Genomic DNA, 10056 nt, shown 5'->3' on the forward strand with positions numbered 1-10056 from the left:
AAAATAAATATCTAATACATAATATATAGTCATAAAATTGTTCAAATAACTATTTAATATACAGGAAATACTAGAATGTTGGCCGGTATATATATATATATATATATATATATATATATATATATATATATATATACCGGCCAACATTCTAGTATTTCCTGTATATTAAATAGTTATTTGAACAATTTTATGACTATATATTATGTATTAGATATTTATTTTAGTATTTTAGATTTAATTGTCAGGATGATATCGATTCGGTAGATTTCTGCCAATATTTTTTCATATTTAACCGATTCTTGGGACTCTAAAAACACCATGCCGCCATGTTTACTTCTCTTGTATCTTATATTATATATATATATATATATATATATATATATATATATATATATAATAAAAAAGAAATAATTAAACAGAAGCGCTCTGTAATATTCGGTTGGTTGTTTTTGTTTTACGACATATCAACCATTTTCAGGTTATTTAATGCCAAATCCAGTTATTTTGAAGAAGAATTTATTAATAGAATATATTGTTTCTTTTCAAGTCGGTTTCTTTTGAACCCATAGTTGGGACCCTAACAGATACTACCATTCCGGATCAGAGTGGACCTGGGAGCAATGGGAATTAAAGGGTAGCTCCACATTCCCCAAAGCCCACAAGATGGGGCATCACCATCGGATATATTTTAAGGTCATATCAAGCACTCTGTAATCTTTTATATTGAGTTTTAATAAGAGACAACCGAAGCAGCAAAATTAAAGCTGAATGCCAGGACACTATATATACAAATATAGGGAAATTTGGGCAAATCTTATTGGTTTGAAAATATAAGTTCTTTTTTATAAATCGTCATAAAGTCCTAAAATTTTGCCCATAAAATATTATCATAATCTTCAAAAAGCCTGCAAATTTTATGTAGTTTCGTCCTATAGAACCAAAGATATGAGTATTTCAATATTCAATCTGACTACCAATATAGATATATCCATCTGTAGATATACCAGCTTTTTTTGACAATTTTATAGGTTTCAAATCTCAGCGGCGATCAGAATTTAACAAATGAAGGCTAGTTGGAAAAGTAATGACCTGAATTGTGTAGTGAGCTATGTGACATTTGCCTTTAAGGTCGCACATTAAGGGGTCATCAATCACCCAGAGCCTATTTTTGACACTTTTTACAACCATAAAATGTTTCAATCATAATAATTTTTTCTTTAATTTTTATTTATTGCGGACTATTATCCTTATCTTTTATTATTTGTTTCACGACGTTTCGGCCAACTATTCCTCTGGCCTTCGAATGGGCATGCATTTTATCGAACAAAGGATCTGTTTTAAAACTAGGTCAGTGGTTTAAGGCAGACATTTTTTTGTTAGTTTATATATATATTGTTTTTAAAATATAATTAATTTTTAAAATATAATTATCCACTGACTCGTGTTTCGTCGCCTACGTCGCGAGATTCGAAATCGGGACCCCATCGTAAGGAGCCTAATCTCTTACCATTCGTCCATCTCGCACGACTGTTTGGGTGTATCGCGATTTACTTAGATGTTATTTGTTTTTGTTTTTTCAGGTGGTAACCGTGACGGGATAGGAACTCTGGATCTCCTGATTGCATTCACTGCAATTACTGCCTTCCGTAGTTGTTGCCGTCTCACCACGTTTTGGCAAAGTAAGCCTCTGGCTGGCTTTGGGTAGGATTGAAACCGCTTGAAACTGCAGTCAGGAGATTCAGAGTTCCTATCCGTCGCGGTTACCACCTGACGAAGGCCAGAGGAATAGTTGGCCGAAACGTCGTGAAGCAACTAAGAAAAGATGAGGATAAAAGTCTGCAATAAATAAAAAATTAATAAATAATACTCATCAATGAATTCCAATTAAATAATATAGCATTTTTTCTTGTTTTGCATAAGAATTAAAAATATCTGATATTTTCCCCAAACCTCTGGCATTGATGGAGAGGGGACTAAAACTTGCTACTATGGTTTTAAATGATCTGAAATAACAGCAACGAGAGACTTGATTCCAAATATTTCTTATATGTTATATCTCCCCTCTTTGGTTTTCATACATAAAATAAATTTTACAGGGTATAAGGATTATTTGATAATGGATATATTCATGATCGTACCCTATTTCCAAAAGAGGGGAGATATAATATATGAGAAATATTTGGAATCAAGTCTCCCCTAACTGTTATTTCAGATGATTTAAAACCATAGCAGCAAGTTTTAGTCTGCTCTCCATCAAGGTAAGAGGTTTGGGGAAACATCAGATATTCAGTTATTGTTTACATTGTATGATAGATTCGTCTGCCACTCAAGCCTATGTCGTATAGCTCGACAGGGAGAAAGAACAGCTAAAAAATAACACAAGTCTTTCCCCGCATATCCCGGAAGTGTTTCTTGCTGTTAAGCACTTCTCCTTTCAATAAGACAAGCAATACTCGATCAGGCGATCTGCACTTGTGAATTTAGCAAACATTGCTCACTAGAGATTTATGCGCAGGCATTATTACGTATTATGTGGAATGATCATTGTCTCTTGATACTAAAAGAAAGCAGCAAATTTTGTTTTAATGTAGTAATCGCCATATATCAAGGCTAAAGGCGAATTGAGGATAAAGCTTTATGGGATGCAATGATTGTCAGTTGAAAGATGAAGAACATTAGGAGAAGATTGATGGAATTAAGCAAGTTGTAATTACTAGTGAGGACAGTTAAAGTAGGAATCTGTTAACATTGGACTTTAAGACGACCGTGTTGTAATCTGCGAAAAGTGATCTAGTGGTAACGTGTTCCACAAATGAAGAAGTCTTGCGGATATGTCATGTTTGTGGAACCAAACATTCATGGGATGATCCTTGTGTTTTATACATTGTCACGATTCTTTTGTTTTTTTTTTTCAGGTTTCCGATTGTCGTTATCTTCTCTGTCCTGCCTCAGTAACTGTGGCTCATCTTAAGAAATTTATTCGAATGAAGTTCTCGCTATCACCACGATATAAGGTAAGTGACTCCCGTTATCAAATTTATTGTATCGAAATAGGCGAAGCATTGTAATGTGTATGAAAATTGCGATTTTCACATTTCCTTCAAATTGTTCACCTCTAGTAGAAAAAGGCATTTATTAATTTATACACAGTGAGAAATGTAACACTAGGGTCGGAAAGTGGGATTAAAAAGTCAGTGTCCTAAGGAATGGGCACTCTAACCCTTGGAGAAGATGCCAGGGCAGTCCCGTAGGACTTCCTCAGTAGAGATGTCTCGGGAAATTACCAATAAGCTTACCCCTTTCTACAAATAGAATAGGCGGTGAACCTCCTAGAACTGCAAAGAACCAACTTTTACACCGTATTCCTTTATTATTCATCAATCACATTATGCCTGATTATAGGCGCCAACATTCCCGCCGTGTGCTCCATTAACATCATGGATCCTTCCAAAAAAACAACGAACTAACATTCATACTAAAGGCTCCATGCGTATGGGGGCAAATCGGGCCACCGTTTAGCAAAAGGACTATACCAGAACTAAGAACTTTCATTGCTGTTATTTGTGAATAACTTTTGAGTTTAAAGGTATGGCTTTTGTTTGTGGAATTCATTTGCTTCTGCAGGGAGGAAATTGAGTGTGTAGGAAAGAAATTTCTTGCAAGATATATAGATTAATGACGTGTCTTCTTGGGCTGTCTAATCGCTGTTTCTTTCCAGAATATTGAGTTAGTAAAGAAGTTTAAAATATAATTTTCCTCACCCTCATATATAAAATGCACTTTGTTTGTGTGTGAAAGTTCTTTCCCTATAGACTCCGAAACGATTAGGCCGATTTTTTAAAAAAAACTTCATATGTATCTTCATGTGTTTGGGAGGGATTTTTTTAATGGGATTGTGTCGGAATACCTACGATAAGTATCGAAAATTGATAATGGAACAATTCTGATTAAAGAAAAAAAATAGTGGTGTTTTGACCCAAGTTAACACCTAATATTAGGTCATTTGAGAATTTTTATCACCGCATAAGCAAAAGGGGCCCATAGTATAAAATCAACAGGAGGTTTTTGATAAGACACTTCGAATGAATGTTTAGACCACAAGTGAACTATTACATTTTATCAACAGTATGTTTTTGCATTTCATCAACAGTATGTTCTCTACAGTGCAACATAGACTACAAATCATTGTGAGAAGGAATGTGAAGCTTCCTTACAATGCATCGGCGTGAAGCTTGACTAGAGCAGCCAATCGATTGATTTGATTGAAAAATGATCGATTCCACCGACTTCGTTGACAAAAAAAATTCTTGGAAGTATGGAACATTCTTTAATCCTCATCCAATCGTTGGCAACGTTCGATCACCCTGTTAGTAGTCCATACATTATCCTACATGTTCTCAATGTGATTCGAGGTGTCTCTTTACGTGGGGATTGTTTTGTAATAGTATTCCATAACCTGCCGTTTTTTTAAAAATGGAAATCACTCTAGACAAAGCATGAAGCCACTTGATGTTTGAGAGCTTACAAATAATATAACTCATCAAGGTCAAAAACTAAACAACGCTGAGTATTAGACGGATAAATCCAGACCCAGAAAACAACAATCATTCTTCCACTGTCATAAACTTCGTTCATGGAATGTGAAGATTAAAAGAGAAAAGCAGGGAAAATAAGTGAGAGTTACGAGGTTGTCAAAAGGAAACCCAAGGTTCACTTTTTACTCTCCATATTCTTGTCAAAACAATCTCTTAATACATATGAACTGTGTATTAACAACATGGCGCATAATTTTTATACAAATAATCTTTTGGTACATTTGATAATTATTACTGATCTTTTGGTACATTTGATAATTATTACTGATCTTTTGGTACGTTTGATAATTATTACGAGCGCAATCGTTTGTCAAAACGATGTTAACCCAAACCCTAACCTTAAACCCTAACCCTAAACATCAAAGATTATCTCAAGTTATTTTTCGAAATCGAAATTAAAAATAAAAATAATTCGCCCTACCCAATCTGCACCCACCTTTATAACCCAATAAAAAATTTTAAAAATGAAAAAAAAAGAAAAATTAACCATAAATACACCACACCTCAAAGAAAATGAAAACAACAACAACAACAATCGCCCTAACATTAATCGGATGTACCGTTAGAAAGCGCTTGAGAAGAATATGGCTGAACAACAACTTTTAGGCGGCATAATATAAAACATACCAGCTGAAATAAAAAAAGACCGCTCGGCGAATAGAAAAGATATAAAAGAAATCGGAAAAAAAGAATAACTCTGATCGTGTTGGATCAAACTTGTTTGAATAATGACTTGCTGCCAAATATATAAGCATCTCAATATCTTCCGCTTAAATTGTAAACAAACTTTGTAGCAGTTCGATTACTAATTTATTTAAACTATCAATCTACAATCTACGTTTTTCTTGTTTATTGATATGCAAGAAAGATATAATTAGAACTATGTAATTTAATATGAAATAATCTCTTAATATTCTACTTTTAAAAAATAGATACTTTTATTTCTGTATTTTTAATTTTATTTTTACTCTTATTCAACCGAAACAAGGCATATTGCTACTTGGTCACGTGTGCCAACGTAATTATGCCGTATATACATAGAGGAAAGGGGTAGGAAAAGTTAGATTCATTAAATTTAGATTTTTTTTTAACAGAAACACTAAAACTAGGTCAAACAGTCAGTCAACTTCTGGTAACTTTCTTACTTGCTAGGTTTCTTCCTGTTATGTTAGACTAGCAGGGCTACTCGGTGTTGCCCGGTGTGTAAAAGTGTGACCTGTTTATATTAAAACTTCTTTCTCATTACCTTTCTCTGTCCGTCTCTCTATCTTTCGCTCGTTTCCCCTTACCATCCCTCTTTTTCCTCCGCCCAGCCCATTCCTCTCTCTGAAACACACACACACACACACACACGAACACGCACGCGCACACACAAAAGTTCACTTTGTAAAGATTTCTTGAGAAATTTAGTGAGCATTAAGGGAGGAACTCCTTGGTAAAAAATACAAAATATCTTCACATCAGATATCTGGAAACCTGACCATTGTTAATTGGGGTTTTTTTTTTCTGTCTTCGGCAGATCGATATTTTCCACACGGACGAGTCCCTCAGTGATGACTACACGTTGATTGACATTGCATATATCTACACATGGCGACGGGTAAGTACACTTCAAATAGCATTTCCAAATTATTGTAATTAAAGACATTTTGGGTATGTTTTACAATAGACAACAGAACGAAAAGTGGTCAGGAAATAAATTTATAACAAATAAATGTGACCAAAATGCAACACAAGTTAATCGTCTACTTTTCTGAACAAGTTCTTGATGTTTTAACTTATTTGAAAGTACTTATTAAGTTTGAAAAGCAAGTAGTGCTGAGCGTTTAAGTTAAAACGGAAACAAAGATTACGACTCGTGACTGTCACATTTAGAAGCCCAAGAATCGCTCGAAACTAGAAAATAAATAAAAATACTACTAGTAATCCGCCCATTGAATATCACCGTTATTTATTGGGTGGATTTATATCTATTAAAATAAAACAACTTTCAAAGACAACACATGCACTCATTCCTATGAAGGTGAGTTTTTTTTTCTCTTGCCCTCACATTGATATAAAAAACCTATTTTTCTATTAAAAAAAAGTATTAAGACGAATTTCTTAATCCATGTATATACGAGGGATTTCATGAAGGTTAACTAATTTGCATATTCCTTTGAAAAATGAGCTTTCATTAATTACTTATTCATGTGTTATGGGTTCTTATTAGATGATTGGCTTCATTTCACTATTACGTTGAATTCTATTTATGCATAGTTTCTACATTCTGCATAATTGCGTAGAATTTAGAATTAAAACGTTGTAGAACATAAACATGTTTATATATACACACACACACACACACACACACACACATATATATATATATACATATATATATTTTAACAAAAACATAGGCATCAAGAAATAGATTGATAGCAACAAATAGTGTATTTCATCGTTAGTTACAATTGTTTCAAGACTATTCGGACAAATTCAAACAGTATATATATATATATATATATATATATATATATATATATATATATATATATATATAGTTAATAAAACATGTTGAAAACATTTGGAAAAAGATTTAAAAACATTTAATCTAAAAACGTAAATTTGGTAAATTTAATTGTCATTTTTATTTTATATATATATAATGTGTGTGTCACATCCTCTCTCTGTTTGCGTAACGTCTATATTAAACTCGTCTCTGCAGTTTATGCGTTCTGTATCAGTGCATATGCCATTTAGTGAGGAGCTGATTAGAGTACTCTTTCCTGTCTTGCCAGAGCACAAAACCATGTTCGAAATCTAGTGGAATACTACCTTTTTGCCTTCATATTTCTTTTTTCTCTCACAGAAGATATGTTGCGAATCTACCTCTGATCTATCGTTATTTTTATGGTAGCTACTCGACAAAGATTCAATCCATAGTCCCCCCCCTTGCAAAATATTCACAACGAATACTCGTCTACCTAAAACAACTAATCATAATTTTATTACCTTATTCAGGGTTTAAATGTAAATGTAAATTCTATGAGAAAAGTTTCTTTTCCGGAACTATCAATCTGTGGAATACATTACTGTAGGGCTGCTTCTCAGCTGACTATAATATGGTCCATTGTAAACAAGTTCTCGTTAAGTTGTCCTCTTAAATAATTAATTTCTGCTCAAGTGCCATCACCGATCATCGCAGTGTTTCACGATCTATTCGACATTCATTAACCCTCGAGTGGCCCTTGGGACCTGATAAACAGCGACTCCCACCCCCCAAGTAAAAAAAGGATCTTAAAAATAAATGGACAACAGTTTTTAAATTAAATCCCAAAAATCAATAAATAAACTTACTGTTTTTTACCAATTTAGTAAAAATTAGATCTCATGATAATAAGTGAACGTTAATATTTAGTATTTTTCATTTCACGTCAGTTTTTTAAGTACTCCTCTTAATCTTCCTTTCACTTTTGTACTTTTCTTCTTTATTTCCGTCATTTATTTATGCATATAATCGTCTTACTCTCCTCCTGTTCCGCTTTAGCTGTTACTGCTTGTTCCTTTGACTTTTTTTCTCTCTAACTAAGCATTTCCTTTCCCAACAACAGTGCCGTTAATTCCCCATCCTTCTACAATGTAAACTAATCAATATGCAAACTAGCAAGCAAGTAACTAACCAGGCAAAATTATGATATAGATATATTAATCTTCGATTCTGTTTCTTTGTTTTGTAATCTAACTTTTCTTTGTTTTGTGTACTTTGCAGCGAGGCCCACTACGATTGTTCTACAGTGTCTACGAAAACCCGGCCAAACGCATCAAGTTCACGGAACCCAGCGAGCTGGAAGTCTCCAGCCCGACATCCGCCTCGACCGACACCCACAGAGTGACAGCTACCATTCCACACCCGGCTCAGAACGGGGACAAGTTAGACAGTGAACCGGTGAAGGAATCAGCGCGGGGTAGTGGAGGAGGTGGTGGCGTTGAAGGCAACGGTGGTGGTTCAAGCGGGGCCGCTGCTAACGGTGGCGTCGTGAGCAAGACTGCCGGCGGAGGCGGCGTTGCTGGTGGAGGTGGAAGTAGTGGTGGAGGAGGAGGTGGAGGTGGGGGAGGAGGAGGAGGTTCAATGTCCAGCGCCAGTTCGTCCTCTGGACTCAGTCCTGCGTCGGTAATCACCAACATCACACTCAGTCCGTCGGCTTCCCACACGGCGGTTTCGGCGTCCGCGGCGGCAGCGGCAGCTTCGGCAGCGGGTAGCAGCGGAGGAGGTGGGGGAGGAGGGAACGGCGTGAACATGTCATCCACATCGCCTAGGGCAACCACCTCTGGCGGTGGAACCAGTGGTGTGCTGGCGTCGTCCCCGTCGAGCCGGTCGCCGAAAAACAGCGTCACCACCACGGCCAGTACGACTATCCCGACCCTGAGCTCGACCAACGGCAAAGGGCCAGCGTCCGCCGGCAAGACGGAAGTGAAGACCTCCCAGATGCTCGCCTCGGCCGTCATGGCGAATAACCTGAATCTCGCCTTCAAGACTCCGGACGATGAGAAATTCGAGCGACCAAAGGAGTTCAAAGAATCGGTTTTTAACGGCCAGGTGATTAACGGTCACGAAGAGAACGTCGTTGTGAAAACAGAGCCCGTCACTGACGGCGTTTCGGTAACGTCATAGGGCTAGGCACATCGGCTGTATCTTGGTGACGTCCATTACCGTACATTGAACTTAGAGGCGGTCAAAAATAACAGACAATTTATTAATTTCGATGTACTACACAGAATGTAAATACTTACTCCATAAACTATCTATCAACATACATCATATATATATATATATATATATATATATATATATATATATATATATATATATATATATGTATACACATACATACATATATCAGTTAGAATAAAAGAGACATGCGTGATTTATTATAACACTACATTTCTTTTTTTTCTCTTTTCTTTCTTTACAGAGACAAAAAAGAGCTCAACCCAGCCTGTCTGTAATCATCATTGATTGCACCATTAATTCAAATTGAATTATTTGATCCCAGGAATATCTTCCTTGCGTTTCTGTTTTTGACCGCAGAAGTCAACGTGAGAGTTTCAGTGTTGTGGAGCGCTGTGATGGCTTTTGAAAATAAAATCTGGGTATTATAAGAAACAAAAATAAAACACACACACAATTGTTGATGTGACTTTCTTTTTGATGGCAAATAAAATCATATCTGTTTTTATTAAGTCCATCAAAGGGGAGGTTATGATTCCACAGTGCTCCTCGGTGTATGTTTGTTGGTTGATGCGTGAGAAAGTTTGTTTTTTTTAGTAAAAACTTAGTAGTTGGATGAATCTTGGCTCGGTATAGACTTCTTTATATTCTTTGGCGTTTTGTCTAAGATCAAAGCGTAGTATCTGTTTGGATGCCATACCCTGTCTTTTCGGTCTTTGGTCAGTAAATGTGAAATTCTTCTAGACGGAG

At 35.8% G+C, this 10056-nt stretch overlaps 1 protein-coding gene across 3 annotated transcripts in view; it reads left to right on the forward strand.

The window, feature by feature from the left end:
- Window positions 1-9393, forward strand: part of LOC145263180 (uncharacterized) — a 481342-nt gene extending 471949 nt beyond the window's left edge. For all 3 annotated transcript variants that reach the window (XM_080120227.1, XM_080120229.1, XM_080120228.1), the window contains exons 9-11: window positions 2916-3014; window positions 6115-6195; window positions 8347-9393. In XM_080120227.1, coding sequence (XP_079976353.1) covers window positions 2916-3014; window positions 6115-6195; window positions 8347-9249 — 1083 coding nt within the window. In that variant the 3' untranslated portion in view covers window positions 9250-9393. The remainder of the gene's footprint in view (window positions 1-2915; window positions 3015-6114; window positions 6196-8346) is intronic.
- Window positions 9394-10056: the final 663 nt, after the last annotated feature.

The sequence above is a fragment of the Euprymna scolopes genome, chromosome 38 (assembly GCF_053919585.1).
Source record: "Euprymna scolopes isolate OS-2025 chromosome 38, ASM5391958v1, whole genome shotgun sequence".
NCBI lineage: Eukaryota > Metazoa > Mollusca > Cephalopoda > Sepiida > Sepiolidae > Euprymna > Euprymna scolopes.